Source organism: Panthera pardus, unplaced genomic scaffold, assembly GCF_024362965.1.
Source record: "Panthera pardus isolate Hobbes unplaced genomic scaffold, ASM2436296v1 HiC_scaffold_12, whole genome shotgun sequence".
In the NCBI taxonomy this organism is placed as follows: Eukaryota; Metazoa; Chordata; class Mammalia; order Carnivora; family Felidae; genus Panthera; species Panthera pardus.
Genome location: NW_026526677.1, coordinates 50,328,870 through 50,344,161, shown reverse-complemented (window position 1 = coordinate 50,344,161; position 15,292 = coordinate 50,328,870). Strand labels below are relative to the sequence as shown.

Below are 15,292 nucleotides of genomic sequence, written 5' to 3'. Positions count from 1 at the left end.
TACCTGGGTGTGACTATAGAATGACCGTGGCAGTGGACAGTAGCCTGGGGTAGGAATGTACCCTCCTGCACGGATAAGGACATTAGAGGCACTGGGCAGCAAGGCCACCATGGCTGGAGCCACCTTTTGTCCATCCGGCTGCCAGTGTGACCCAGCAGTTCTGGAGGTGGCTTTGCTAATGTCAGCTTAACTCTCAGATGGATGTCCCCTTTTCTTTAAAAAAAAAAAATTTTTTTTTTAATGTTTATTCTTGAGACAGAGACAGAGCATGAACAGGAGAGGGGCAGAGAGAGAGGGAGACACAGAATCTGAAACAGGCTCCAGGCTCTGAGCTGTCAGCACAGAGCCCGACGCAGGGCTCGAACCCACAAACTGTGAGATCATGACCTGAGCCAAAGTCGGACTCTCAACTGACTGAGCCACCCAGGTGCCCCTGAATGTCCCCTTTTCTAAATGACCCTAGATTTTAGTGTCAGCACCATGGGAGGCATCTTCATTGCTCTGCTCAGCAAGCCCAGTGCCAGGATGACCCAGATGAGTGCCCCCTGCCCTGCCCTGTGAAAGTACGAGCGACTCGCATCATCCCAGCAAGCCATGAGACTGCCTCTCCTGCTGCCTGCTGGAGCCGGCAGTCTGGCAGAGGTGACACGGGTGCCTGTAGCCAGGCCACTGGCACGTGACTGAGATTACAGGCCGCCCCGTGTGCACCCAGGCACAGAGCTTGGCAAGCAGAGCATGGGTGGATTTCAGGCCCGGTCGCTTCTGTCAGCCAGGTGCCACATGGAGTCCAGACTGCAGTCTCCATCTGTATCTGGCAAGTTACAATTGAATATGCATTGCTCGTGCAGCAGCCCAGGGTAGACAGTGGTGTTTGTGGACTGACCTGTTGAAGTCTGTGGGAGCAGACGCTTTGCCTTGGTGTTATTCAGTCAGACCACTGACTTAGGTGGAGAGACCAGTGGCAGAGATGTAGCCTCTCAGACCTGGCAGGGCCCCCAGGCATCTTGCTCACTCTAGTACTGTCATCTTTTCTTCAAGACCCTTGCTGCCACTCTCCCATCATGCCTGATTTCTCTGATGCGGCACTCACTGGCCCAGACAGCTTGCGTTTTTAGGAGCTGCTTCCCTGTCCTCGGCCCTGGCAATGCCTTCAGGGAGTCCCACATGCAGCTCTAGAGTATTTTAGGTGGACTGAGCCCTTGACTTCGAGCATGTCTGTTTAGTAGTGTTTTCTCTTGTGCTCTGGCAGCCAAGGATTTTGGTGAATAAGGCTGTGCATGGCCCCAGATCACAGTTGGGGCTCCTCTTGAGTGTATAGCAGTCCATGGGTATCAGGAAAGGCCTTCAAGTAGGTAGGACAGCTGCCAGTTAAAAACATGCAGTCGTTATAGGTTGTGGCCAGGGAGGTGTGTGCGTAAAGCCAGAGGTGGGCAGTGAGCTGTGTAATCCATGGACTTCCTGCCCCCCCCCGGGCCGGCTGCCCCAGCACATGGATGCACAGGTAGTTTGAGCTGAAGGGTCCTTTCAAGTCAATGACTGGTCCAGCTAGAAAGAGTTGCTGTTGTCAGGAGGAGGTGGAAATGGCTTTACCTTGTCTGTGGGGCGACTTGACCTCATCTTTCCCCCTTACATGCACACTGTACTCACCTGCACACAAGCACACCCACTTCTTACGCAGGTGTTTACATGCATTGATATCCAGGTATGTGCTTATCCACGTAGATGTACTCCTATATTTGCACACATTCCAGTGTGTTCACATGCATGAGATACTATCACTTAGAGCTTCACACACAGACCTGATGCACTCAGGCAAGCCTGTGCAGGTGCCCACACAGGTCTGGTTCAGGGGCAGGCTCCAGCATAACTGGGCCAGGGCAGCCTGGGGATTCCCAGGGCTCAGATCCTCAGGCTCCAATCTTACCCCTTAACCTTGGCTTTTATAGAATTTGGGCTTGGGTCTCATGTATGTGTCTTGGACGAGAAGGAAGGCTAAGTGGTTGGAGCTCGCTGATTATGCTTACCTTCCTGGGAGCCAGGTCTGGTGTATGTGAGGTGATGCTACCTGTTCTAAGACCTTAGGGACTCAAGGATTTGATGCCCTGGTGCCCCCTGTGCCATATTGGCGCCATATTGGCTGGTTGCTGGGCTATGCGCTGACATGCTGTGTCTGTTTGCAGACATGCCCACCCAGCCCTGCCCTAAGGGACTGGTTGGTGTTTTAGCTTCACTCTCCCAAATGAGGGGACCCTCAACCCTCTTTAAGTGGGGAAGGGGAGTGGGCAGTGTTAGCACCTCCATTCTGCCACCCGGAAAGCCAGGAGTTTGAACAGAAGGGGAAGGTGTCTGCCCCAGAGGATCCAGCCTCCTCCAGAAAGGATGGAAAGAGAGGGGAAGAGCTGGTGAGATCCGAGAGGCACCTGGAACGGACGGGCGCCTGACTCTGAAGCCCAGCCTTGGGCCCGGCTTCTGCCTGGTGCCTTGGGACAGGTTTCCTGGATCTCAGGCATGTTCCTGCTCATGGCCGCAAAGGGAAAGTCTCCTCCTGTACTTACTGGGGCCAGGCTGACTAGGAATTCCTTAAATCAGCAGGGATCCCAGCAGGAGAAAGCTCTAAAGTGGCTAAAATATGGCTCACACCTTTTTGTCTGGAGCCAATTTCCAGAGGGTGGCTCCACCCTTCCTCCCTCTCCTATGTACCCAGGAGTCATGACAGGAGGGGTTTAAAGAACGCAGATGTGCTGGGGGTGGGCTCTGGGCTCCATCCTGGCACGTGGTAGGCAGGCCCTGAGTGCCGCTCTCTCCCTCTGCAGTGTCTTAGATGATGAGGGCAGCAACCTGAGGCAGCAGAAGCTTGACCGGCAGGTGAGTGGGGCTGGGGCCAGGTGGAGTCATGGTCAACATTTGCCGTCTTGGCCTGAGTCTCCAAGGGTGGGGAGGGAGGACTGTCTCCCTTCCTGGGGTGGCTCTGTCTGGGGAGGAGGAGGCTCTCACAGAAGACAGGCAAGCCCTCTCTGCCAGCTCAGCATTAGCATTGCCCCAGAACCCAGGGCTTCTGTGGGATAGGCAGCTGGACCACTGCAGGTGGAACCCTGGACATCTGTGCTGGGGTCCTGCCAGGGCAACTCCCCGGGGTCACTTTTGCCTCCTTTTCCTGGACCCTGAGTCTCAAGGTACCTTGGTCCGGAGTGCGCTGTGGATCCCATCGCAACCTCTAGAACTGAGCTGAGTGAGCAGGGCCTTCTCTTTGATCCCAGTTGGGAGCCTGCCCTCTGGGCGGAAGTGATAGGCTGCCCTCTCAGGGCCTGCCAACATCCCTGCCTGTCCGGTGCCTCTGTAGCGGGCCCTGCTGGAGCAGAAGCAGAAGAAGAAGCGTCAGGAACCCCTGATGGTGCAGGCCAACGCGGATGGGCGGCCCCGGAGCCGGCGGGCCCGGCAGTCGGAGGAGCAGGCCCCCCTGGTGGAGTCCTACCTCAGCAGCAGTGGCAGCACCAGCTACCAAGGTATCTGCCCTTGGGTCAGCCTGCGCAGGCCCCCGTGCTGTGGCTTCATACCCTGGCTTTGCTTTGGGGAGCCCCTCAGGGACTTTCTGCCTGCCTGCGCAGGCGAGGGGCTCACCCCATCAGGGTGTGCTCAGGCTGGTTGCGGCTCCCAGCTCAGGTGGAGGGAGGCGGGCCGAGGGAGGCTGGGGCCTGGAGCCTGGGGCCCCTGCATGTGCTCAGGCATCTTGAGGCTTTGGGAGTCTTGTAAGTCACTGCCATGCAGCTGTTTCAGCAGCTGTTTTCTTGAGTACAGATTGTGTGCCCGGGGCAGGGCCAGGCCCGCAGAAGGACGGCAGCCCTTCCGGAGGGAGTGTGCCTCCCATGTGACAAGACACAGCTTCTGGTCGCACCACCATAGGTCACCTGCTCACTTGTGACTGTGAGCAAGTCATTTCCCCTCTCTGGGTCTGTTTTCTCCCATTGCAAAGTGAGGATAATTCTGTTTCTCGGGGCTTTGAAACATTAAAGCGGCCATGGTGTGTTCCACAGTAGTCCAGTCTGCTGAGTGCTGTTCCCTGCTGAGACTCGAGACCAGGCTGCGTGCCTCCTGCTGCCCGGGAGGGCCAGTGTTTGCCCAGCTCTGAGCAGCGGGCAGGGCCCCAGGAGGCGGCCGTACAGGTGACTGGCTGGCCTGGGCTGGGGATGTCCTAGAGTACCTGCCACCCCCACCTGCGGCCCTAGCTGTCTCCCGCCCTGCCCTCTGCTGGCTCTTGGTGTTAAGTACAATGGGATCGTTTCCAGAGGATGATTGGGGAGTTTGACGTAAATCAGAAGTGTTTATCCCAGCAAGTGGTTTTTGATTTATTGGCCATGCTCGTTCATGTTAAATATTTGTTTCTTAAATATATTTTGAGGGCTTGGTTTATGTTAAGCTCTGGATTAGAGGCTGAGGGTCCTGGGTAAGCACAAAACAGGTGTGGTCTCTGTTCATGCATGAACCTTAAGGTCTCGGAGGGCAGAGAGAGTTAAACAGATAGTCACAGGTGTATTTTGCAGAAAGAAACCAGGCTCTGGGAGTGAATGGCAGAGAGCCTACTCCCAGACTGGGGTCAGGGAAAGCATCCCTGAGGAGGGTACAGGTTGAGTGGGAGTTCAGTTGGGGTTAGGGGACACTCAATAGTGAAGGCAGTTCAGGCAGCTGGAGCAAGGCTTCTGTGGCAAGAGGGAGGACCGGGTGCACAAGGCACTGAAAGAGCCTGGTGTGGCTGGGACTTGGGTCTCCTGAGAAGTGAGGAGTGTGAGATTAAGGCCAAGGCCAAGTGGAGGGGAGCTGGAGGGGCCAGACTCACAAGAGAATGTTGGTCATTTTCATGTTCTGAGCATTGAGAAGTCATTCAGGGACTTTGAGCAGGTTGGGGTCCTGATGTGTGGAGACCGTGGAGGCCATCCAGCTGTGATCCTTGTGAGGCCTCTCTGTCAGTGTGTGCAACTCTTCATGTCCCAGACTTATTCTCCTGCCTTGGGGGTGCTCCAGCATCCAGGCTCCTGTGGACTTGTCCTGTGAGGGCCAGCGCAGGCTCCCCGCCGTGCTTGTCCTGCTAGTTCTGGGCTCTTCTAGGAGATGCAGCCTTTTCTGTCTTCACCATTTTCAGTGACCCACATTCTCCCGGATCTTCTCCCTCCCCCTGCCCAGGCTCAGAATGTTTGCTGGCCCAGAGACTGACTGCAGTGCTTCTTGATGGATCATGGTGTGGGCCAGCTTGCTGTGACTTTATCACACTGGAGTGGGGGTGCCACCTCCTTCCGGCCCAGCCTGCCCTGGGCCCCTGTGCCTTGTCAAGATGGGTGGTTCAGAGGCCCCGGTGGGGCTCAGGTGGTGGTGCAGCCCTGGGAAATGTTGTGCTGAGAAGTGAGTTCCACTTGGACCTCTGCTCTCACCTAGATCTCACCCATTGCTCTCTCTCTGGCTCTCTCCTGAGCAGTTCAAGAGGCCGACCCAGTTACCAGTGCACAGCTGGGAGCTGCCCGCCCAACAGCACCAGCCTCAGCCAAGAGAACCAAGGCAGCCGCAGCAGCAGGAGGCCAGGGCGGGGCCTCTAGGAAGGAGAAGAAGGGGAAGCACAAAGGTTGGCTTGCCTCCACTACAGCCCTCCTCAGGAGGCCTGGCTCCCACTGAAGGGTTGGGGGGAGGCTTCTCCTCCAGACTTGGAGGTAAGGGACAGGGCGGGAGGCCTCCACAAAGGCCCAGAATGGCACTCAGGCCCCCACCCAGCTGGCTCACAGGCTTCGTCTAGCTCATGGGGTTCCTGCGCTGGCCTGTGGGTGTGGGCAAGCGCTGCCTGCTGCCAGAAGTGACGTGCATCTCGGCTGGGTCAGGCCTGGGAAGTACCTCCCTCACCCGGCCCCAGTGCCTGCCTGGCCAGCTGCCTGTGTCCTGCCCCAGGACGCTCCCTGCAGCAGGTGTCACAGCCTCCCGGGCCACCTGCCCATCCTTGTGCAGCGCTCATGGTTGCCCTGTGGGCTTCCTCCACTCTCTGCTCAAGTCCTGACTCCACCCTCCGGGCCCACAAACCAGTCTGTTCTCTGTGCTCCTCTCTCTCCAGAAAAGATCCCCAGAGATCGAGGACAGTTTTATACTGGCTCCTGCCACGAGTCCTGTCTCTGCTGGCTAGACACTCTGTGTCCTCAACCCTTGGGCAGGGGCCATTGATTGCCAGGCCTGTGGGCCATGGTTGGACAGTGGTGTGTCCGGGTTCCTAGGCTTCTGGAGCTGACAGCATTTGGCGCACAGCCCAACCAGGCAGGGCAGCTGCCACCTGTGTGGGCCAGGTCTTCTGTTACTTGGGCACCTGGGGCTGGGTGATGTGGGACAGGAGATCTTCCATGTAGGAAAGCGAGTGTATGCCAAACCCCACCTTTTTCAGGAGGCCCCATATGTTTCGAATGATGTCTATGAGTTACTGTGTGTGTGTGTGTGTGTGTGTGTGTGTGTGTGTGTGTGTGTGTGTGTGTGTGTGAGAGAGAGAGAGAGAGAGAGAGAGAGAGAGCGCGCGCGCGCACATGAGCGAGCAGCATGGGTGTGTGTGTGTTGGAGAGAGAGAGAGATTGAGAGAGATCAGCACTGGTAACCAGGAGCTGGTCACGTCTGTGAACGAGTGGTGGCCTTGGGTCTGGTCGCAATCGATCTTTGTTCTCCATCTTGTCCTTTTCACTGTGCAGTTGGTTTTGTAGATGGCTGCTTTTCCATAGGGATGTGAAGCATTTCAAACCAACCCTCGGCAGCTAACTTGGGGGAACAGCAGAAGAAACGAAGTCCATGTCCCTTCGTAGCTTACCGATCATTAAGAGGCTGGCAGCAATCATTAGTTTTTTTTTAAAGATCAGTTTTGCAAATAAAGTTTTGCAGAGAGTCTCCCCACTCATCCCTCACCCACTTTAAGGATGTCTGAGAATCCAGACTCTCCCTCCCCCCGAATCCCCACGGAACTCAGGAGTGTCCGTGGCCTGCAGGCACCAGCGGGCCAGCAGCACTGGCAGAAGACAAGTGTGAGGCCCGAGGCCCGGTGCAGATCCTGACTGTGGGCCAGTCAGACCACGCCCAGGACGCAGGGGAGACGGCAGCTGGTGGGGGCGCACAGCCCAGCGGGCAGGACCTCCGTGCCACGATGCAGAGGAAGGGTGAGCCCTGTGGGGTTTCAGTGACACCCCCGAAGCTCAGTCCCAGGTTCATAGATGTACCTTTCTGGAGGAGCATGGTCCTCCTGTGTCTGTTGCGGTCCCTCCTAGGCCCTGGTAGGGGGGCGCAGTTGGACACCAATGAGAAACTTGGGTGTAGGGGCCCCTAATAAGGCCAAGTTAAGGGAAATAGATGTGAACTGGAGTGAGCAACCTGTCCACAGCCCAGCCCTATCTCCCTACTTCCATCTCCTGTCCCCAGGGAGGTCCGGGTTTGGAGACAGATTTCCTTTCCCTTTGGTTCCTTTGAAAAAGCTCCTTTTGCACATTGTTTCCCCTGTACCTGCTCAGCTCGGGGAGCAGAGCCAGAATGCCAAGAGGCAGGGCACATCCTCCCGGGAAACCTGCTGCCCAGAGTTGCACCTCCGTGAGCCCTGCCTGAGGGAGTCCCTGGCACACGGTGGTAGAGGGAAGCCTGGCAGTGCCACATGCTCCAACAAGTCAGATCAGGGCCGGCTTCCTGGAGAAAGGGCCACTGAGGCAGCGTGAGGCTGGGGACAGCATTCCAGGTGGGGAGCAATGCGTAGACAGAAGGCCTCAGACAGGCTGGGAGGGGAGTCGGCAGCCCCTGCACATCAGGCTGGGTGAGGAACTGGGCCTCCCCCAAGCAGATGCCATTGCCTGTGCCAGCTGAGACCTCTGGTGGTCATGAAGGCCTCCTGCACAGGGTCAGCTCTGCTCAGGTCTCACTACCCAGGAGTTGGGCACTGTGACTAGGGGTTTGGGGGAAACTCATGGGGGGACTGAGCTAAAGCTGGGGCGGGGTCACACACTGTGAGCATCCCCAGCTCACGCATGCACTTGAGAGAATGTGTCCTTGCGTATATTTGGGTGTGTGTGTGTACCCACGTGTGTACGTATGGCTGTATGTGTACGGGTGGCTCAGTGCTTCTGAACAGGTGTTTGTCCAGGGGTGTATATGTGACCCCTTGGCCCTGCCTGCTCCCCTGCCTGGCCCAGGTGTCTCTAGCAGCATGAGCTTTGAAGAGGAAGAGGAGGATGAGGACGAGAATAGCTCCAGTTCTTCCCAGCTAAACAGCAACACCCGCCCCAGCTCTGCTACCAGCAGGAAGTCTGTCAGGGTGAGGCACTCTCCTGCCCAGCAGGGGTGTGGACGGCAGTCTTCGGAGGGTGATCATCCGAGCTGCAGGGGAACGGGTGTGAAGAAATGATAGTTGGCCCTCCTGGGACTAGGCCTAGGTGCCCACCAGGAGCTTCTCTGGGCCGGGGCTCTTCTGTCCTCCTATCCTGCCTCCTCCCCAGTCAGGCCAGGAGCAGGGGGCGGAGGGGGGGGGGCTCGAGTTGGACAGGATGGCCCTGAGAACCTTCCCACATCCTCCGTCTCCACCCTCAGGACAGCTGAGGTGGGAGAAGGGCTGAGGTGCTAGCTGCTGACCCCAGGGCCAGCATGGCCAGGCCCATGTCCCAAGGACCTTGCCCCAATTCCCACCACCACCACCTCAGAGGGCAGCTTTGGATCCCAGACTGCCAACTGCAGCTGCTCTGGATCTCTGGGGCATCAGGCTCCTACTCTCTCTCTGGTAGGAGGCAGCCTCGGCCCCCAGCCCAACAGCCCCAGAACCCTCGGCGGATGTTGAGGTCCAGGATCTTGAGGAGTTTGCACTGAGGCCGGCCCCCCAAGGTATCACCATCAAGTGCCGCATCACGCGGGACAAGAAGGGGATGGACCGGGGGATGTACCCCACCTACTTCCTGCACCTGGACCGAGAGGATGGGAAGAAGGTGAGGTTGGCCTGCACCTGCAGTTCTGCTGGGGGATGGCCTGAGGTCCCGGGGCTGGGATGTGACCGGAAGCCTCAGATCCAACACTGACCTTTCAGTTCCCCCAAAGGGACAGAAGCCTCCATACCTGGTCGGTGCGTACCTTTGTGTCTGCTGGTGCACATGTGTGCGTGCACACACATATGTTCAGGAGCTGACACAAGGGAGAGTCGTGTGTGTGAGGGGCACCCGTAATTGTGACCAGAGGCTGGGCCTGGAACGTGACTTTGCTCCATTCCCCAAGGTGTTCCTCTTGGCGGGAAGGAAGAGAAAGAAGAGTAAAACTTCCAATTACCTCATCTCTGTGGACCCAACAGACTTGTCTCGAGGAGGGGACAGCTACATCGGGAAACTGCGGTACTAGCGCTCCCCTGGGAAGCAGGCAGGGGTAGGAGGGAGGGGCAGGGCCAGACCCTGGACAGGCCATGTCTTGTCCCTGAAGGAGCTCTAGGTTAGGGGTCAGATCCGCTCATGGAATTCCGTCTGTCCATCAGATTCAACCACAGGCCCAGGTCTGTGCCAGTGTAGAGCCAGACTTGGGGATGGACCTTGCGCACCCTACCCTAAGCTGCTCCCAGGCGAGTGGGGCACAGGCCTGCCAAGAGTGGTGGATCAAAACCTCAGGAAGTCATTGAAGATGTAGGCCACCATGGAAGAGCTGCTGTGGCCCCATGGTCTGTGCTAGAGCCCTTGAGGGAAGAGAATGCAACCTTGGGATCGGAGAAGGGCTCTGAGCTAGGTCTTGGGGAATGTTTGCTGAGGAGCAGAGTGCCAGATTGGGGAAACAGAAGTCAAGCTTAGAGATGAGGAGGTAATGCTGGAGATGGGGCTGGACCAACACCATGGGCTGGATGGGACAGAGGAGTTCATCTGTGATATCCACTCTCTACAGGATGTTGAGTCCTCTTTACAGTCTTGCCACATGCCGTTGTGCTTGCTCACCTCCCATGAGAGGAGCACTCCTGTTCCTTGAGGGAAACTTGTGGATCCCAGATTTACCTCCTGGAATTTCTTTCACTGAACTAAGATGCCCTTTGATTCTCTTCAGAGCAAATCCAGGCCTTGTGCCCATGATCAAACTTGGGGATTCAGTGAGCAGGGTCCCCCCCACCCAGGTCTGTTCCTGGCTCAATCCAGTATGTCCTGCAGGCTCCTCATGGGACAGACTGAGCTTTTCCCTGCCATAGGGCAGAAGGTGCATGATCCTTTATCGATTGCCTGTCCTTCAGGTCTAACCTCATGGGCACTAAGTTCACCGTTTATGACAATGGAGTCAACCCTCAGAAGGCATCATCCTCTACTTTGGAAAGTGGAGCCTTGCGTCAGGAGTTGGCAGCCGTGTGCTATGTGAGTCCTGCATTCCTGGCCTCTAGTCTCCAAGTTAGACATGACACTGAGGACTTGCCCAACCTGTGGGCTTTCCCATCTTGCTTTGTGAGTAGACAAAACTGTACAGAGTTGGGCTGCTCTCTGTTGGAGTGGCCCCTGCCTGTCTTCAGAGCTCAGACCACAGATGGCCATCTGGCCGGGGAGCCTTGGGAACCAGGTGAGCTCTATATAGCCCAGCCTGGGAGCCTCCGGGAAAGGAGACAGGAGGTCTGGGTCATCCCTTATGTCTTCCCTTTGGTATGTAGGCCCTCATGGACTACAAGGCTCTTGGCATAATCATCTCACTGAATGTACAACCTAAGAGCTCAGTCTTCTATTTTTTATCATATAGATGAAACTGAAGCTCAGAGGTTGGGTCACTTGTCAGTGTCCTATAGATTCTAAATGACCAAACTGGAATACAAATACAGGGGATTTGTCTCCATTTTAAAATGGGGGATTGGTATCCCCTTCACCTGGGCATGGATACTTCTAAGGCGGCCAGTCTGGGAGCTCTGTAGCTGTTTTGTATGGTCCTGTGCTGCCACCTGCTGGTCACCTTTGGGGAGGCAGCCCAAAACTCCAAATGCTTTCTGAGCCCCAGCTGTGTTGCAGGTACTGTTTGAGGCACTGAAGATACAATAGTGAAGAAGAGAGATGTAAATTTATACCTTAAACCTCTGGTAGGGGAGACAAGCTATAAAATATATAAACAAAATAAATAATGTTCCTGATGAATGTGAAGAGGAAACAGCAAAGCAGGGAAGAGGGATATGAAATATTAGGTGTGTGTAAGCTTTTAGGAAGGATGGTAGGGAGGGTCTCCCTGAGGTAGCACTTGGGTAAAGCCCGGAAGGAAGTTGGAGCCAGCCATGTAGGTGTAGGGGAGAACACAGCCAGTGCTAATGTCCTGAGTGACTGGCATGTATGGGGAGTAGCAAGGAGGGCAGAGTGAGTGCAGAGGAGAGCAAATGGTGTGGAGAGGAAAGTGATGGGGCCATACCATGTGAGGCCTTGCGGTCAGGGTAAGGCCTTCAGCTTTTAATGTGAATGAACAGTGGAGGCAAAGCATGGGACTTGACTGCTTGCTGCTGTGTGAAAAGATGGGGGGCAGGGAAGGTTGGAAACAAGGAATCCAGATAAAGGTTATTACTGTCATATTGGTGAGATGTGATGCTGGTAGCAAGTGGTTGAGTTCTGGATATAATTTGAAGGTCGAGTTGACAGCATTTGCTGATGGATTAGAAGTGGGTTGTGAGTGAGAGAGAGGAGTCAAGAATGAACAAATGGAAGAATTGAGAGACTGTAGGTGTTGCTGGTTTAGGCAGAGTGGAGATTGGGGAGCTTGGTTCTGCATGTGTCAAGTTTAGAGACGCCTGTTAGACATTCAAGTGGAGAGGCTGGAAACGAGCTCATCATCTTTATTCCCTCTCCCCACGCCCCTGCCATCTCTCTGTGAGGTAAGTAGAGTCCTCTCCAGTGTTGAGTTCTCGCTCTGTGTTTGTTTCCCAGGAGACAAACGTCTTAGGTTTCAAGGGGCCACGGAAGATGAGTGTGATTGTCCCAGGCATGAACATGGTTCATGAGAGAGTCTCCATCCGGCCCCGAAACGTGAGTCTCTGCCCACCCCTTCCCCATCATCCCAGCCTCTGCATGCACTTCTGTGGACAGAACTGTAGCTGGCTTGTGTCTGTGGAGGAGACACAGTGTAAGAAGCCCTGGAGGTCAAGGTGGAGGTCTAGGGAAATCTAAGAACCCCACCCCCAGGGCACATCCCTCTTCAGGGTGGTTGTGGTGCGGTGGCACAGGGCTGGGCCTGGCTCAGGAGAGGCTGCCTTCCCAGGAGCACGAGACGCTGCTAGCACGCTGGCAGAATAAGAACACGGAGAGTATCATTGAGCTGCAAAACAAGACGCCTGTCTGGAATGACGACACACAGTCCTACGTACTCAACTTCCACGGGCGCGTCACACAGGCCTCTGTGAAGAACTTCCAGATCATCCATGGCAATGACCGTGAGTGTTTCTGCCCTTACTCATTATCGTCCACGTGGTAGCCATGGCCTGTAGCTCAGGATTCACTCACCCAGCCCAGCCTTTACAGGCCAGAGCTTAAGGACGTGGGTCATATGGCTTAGGTCAGATGTCAAGAGCTCTCTAACCAGAATGACGGGGAGGCCCTTGGAAGAACCTTCTTTGGAGCCCTAACCCTAGTCAGCAGTCTCAGGTGTGGAAACACCCTCTGAATGGACTTTTTCTCTTCTGTCTTCTGGTTTTTTATATGTCTGTCTTTTTGTGTCATCTGCTCCCTCTTTCCCACCACTTCTCCCCCATTGGTCTGTGTTTTACCTCCTTTGGGATTTCCCTTGGCATCTCGGCTTCCTTCTCTTCCCGCTTCCTCATCTCTACTATCCCTGCTCTGTCCTCGCTCTCTGTGCACACTTGTGCCTGCCTCCAGCGGACTACATTGTGATGCAGTTTGGCCGTGTAGCAGAGGATGTGTTCACCATGGATTACAACTACCCACTGTGTGCGCTGCAGGCCTTCGCCATCGCCCTGTCCAGCTTCGACAGCAAGCTGGCCTGCGAGTAGAGGGCCTGCTTGTGCCCGTTGGGGTTGCCCAGCCTGGAGTGGAGCTGCCTGCAGAGACAGCCCTGCCTACCCTCTGTACATAGGCCTCCTGCCAGATGAACCTTCTGTTCTCGGTGGCTCCCTGGCCCAGCCAGCTCAGACCCGCCTCCACTGCTGAGACAGAGGACTAGATGGGGGAGATGTGTGTGAATGGACCAGAATGAATTCTTCCTGCGCCCCAAGGGCCACACACCCCCAACTCTTGGGTTAGTATCCTGCTGCAATCATGTTTGCCAAGCTGGGTGGCCTCTTCAGCCTGAAGGTAGGAAGACCGTGTAGAGGGAGAGGAAGCACAATGCAGGGCTCCTGTGGCCCAGCCATCCCCTTAGCCTAGGAGTCAGGGGACAACGGGTCCCCTATAGTGAAGGGCACAGTGTTTGTGTGTGTTGGGTACATCAACTTTACACAGAAGGGCAAGGATCGGCTACCAAGTCCTTTGCTAACTACAGAAAGGCTTCTGGCTTCAGAAGGCCTCAGCCAGGCTGGGAGGAGTTATAGGGGTTTGGGAAAGGTGAGTGGCAGGACCTTGTCAGGACTGTAGGGACCTGGCTGTGGGAGGTTTTCTCCATGTGCACAGAGACAGGCAGTAGGAGGCTGGGCCTCCAGGCCAGATGTCTTAGAGGATGGGGCCTGTAGGACACAGGTCCACGTGCAAGAGGTACACGGAAAGGCTCCCTGGACCAGGGCGATCTCGAGAGTTCTGTCAACTGCCGGAGGAGCTTTCTACTGAGCAGTTCCCGCACAATCCCCAGTAAATGTGGACGGGGACCAGATTGTCAGCCTGAGTGCACACAGGTAGGCGGGCCTGGGACTCTAGTGGGCAGAGCACTACTCCTGAACCCTGGCATGCTCCGGGAAGAAATTCCAGCTCAGTGCTCTTAGCCGTGCTTCAGCTCCTCCTATGGTCAGTCTAGGTGTGGTTCTTCCTGGGGGGGAGTGGGGCAGGGTGAAGAAAGCAGGGAGTATACAAGAGCTCAGAGATGGCAGGGCCTTTAGAGATGAACTAGTAGTACTTTAGGTGAATCATAACAGGAATGGGACTTGCACTGGGTCACCTGGCTGGTTAGTGGCAAAGTTCAGCTCCCTTGATTTGTTCCTACCATCCCCCAAGAAACTGGTTCTCTGGCCTTCCTGGGACCCAGTCTGCATACCCTCACCCTTTTGTCTGGTTACAGAGACTGAAAGCTGGCTTTGTGGGTATCACTCTGATTGAGACTGGCTTGTGTTTGGCTCAGGGGGCAGGCCTTAGCAAGGCTGCTGCCCCTTTCTCTATTCGGGTGTGATGGGTGGGGCGTGAGTGTTCCAGGGCTGGGCCTGATCTCCCCCCTCCATCTAGTAGATGGGATGGCACCATCTACTCTGAAGACTTGGAAATGCTAAGCCAAGCCCTTACCTGTTTTGTCATTTACACCCCCCCCCCCCCCCCGCCACTTGCCCAGATGGAGGTCAGAAGTCAATGGGAAGCAAGCAGGAATAGCTTCTCCCTTCAGAGTAGGTCTGCTTGGAAAGGTGGTGTAGAAAATTTTTTTTTTTTAATAAGTCCTAACTACTCTAGTGAGGTTCTGTAGTGAGGGGGAGTTGTTCTGACCTAAGTGTAAGGTACTGAGTTCCTATTTCCTTCTAATCTAGGATTTCCTACATTGAGTGCTCATAGCAAGGGACACCTATTCTAGTGTGAATATGTGCGAGGCCCTTCCACTGGTCTAGTTTCTGGACCACTCTTGAGGGCACGAGACTTTTGTTTACCAGGGCTGATCCACTTCTTGATGAGGTACTGTGGGGCCCTCCTCCTTTCCATAGTTCTAGTTTGGCTCTTCTCCTCACTTTGGGAAGAGACCTGCTGACAGTTGGGATGATGAAAACTAGATCTCCCAAGTCTGGGTCAAGCGGTGTCTCTGATTTTAAAGTAGAATGAGTTGTTTTAGATCCTAGGGAGGGGGGAATCCAGGTGGCCATGTGGAAAAGGTAGAAGCCCAGTGGCAAATGTGCAGGAGAGCAGGGTGGTTGGATAGTCGGGTGGGGTTGGGAACTTGGTGTGGCCTGGGGAAAAAAGCTGTGGTGAGCAGTGGGTGATGGGTGCTTGAGCTCCAGCCTCACAAGGTCTTTTCTTAAGGCCCCATTCCTGGTGATGCTGGGTTTCCCTGTCCACTCACCTCTCCATGGGCCCAAAGACTCAAAAAGCTGCCAGGGCCCCTGGAAACCATCTGGGCTCAGCATCTCCCACGGGAACAGCTCTTGCCCTTCATACCCTCTACGTACCTGGTCCTTGATGGGCAGGGGACTGGATGATGAAAT

The 15,292-nt window shown here is 55.5% G+C and overlaps 1 protein-coding gene across 4 annotated transcripts in view; it reads left to right on the top strand.

Annotated features, from left to right (window-relative positions):
* The window catches only part of TUB (TUB bipartite transcription factor), an 85,143-nt gene extending 70,783 nt beyond the window's left edge, over positions 1–14,360 (top strand). For 3 of the 4 annotated variants that reach the window (XM_019456207.2, XM_053900009.1, XM_019456208.2), the window contains 11 exons: positions 2,814–2,865; positions 3,341–3,503; positions 5,465–5,608; positions 6,993–7,160; positions 8,178–8,299; positions 8,763–8,960; positions 9,244–9,356; positions 10,229–10,346; positions 11,880–11,978; positions 12,211–12,382; positions 12,825–14,360. In XM_019456207.2, the coding sequence (XP_019311752.1) occupies positions 2,814–2,865; positions 3,341–3,503; positions 5,465–5,608; positions 6,993–7,160; positions 8,178–8,299; positions 8,763–8,960; positions 9,244–9,356; positions 10,229–10,346; positions 11,880–11,978; positions 12,211–12,382; positions 12,825–12,958 (1,483 nt within the window). In that variant the 3' untranslated portion in view covers positions 12,959–14,360. The remainder of the gene's footprint in view (positions 1–2,813; positions 2,866–3,340; positions 3,504–5,464; positions 5,609–6,992; positions 7,161–8,177; positions 8,300–8,762; positions 8,961–9,243; positions 9,357–10,228; positions 10,347–11,879; positions 11,979–12,210; positions 12,383–12,824) is intronic. The other variant, XM_053900010.1, reaches the window with a different exon arrangement.
* Positions 14,361–15,292: the final 932 nt, after the last annotated feature.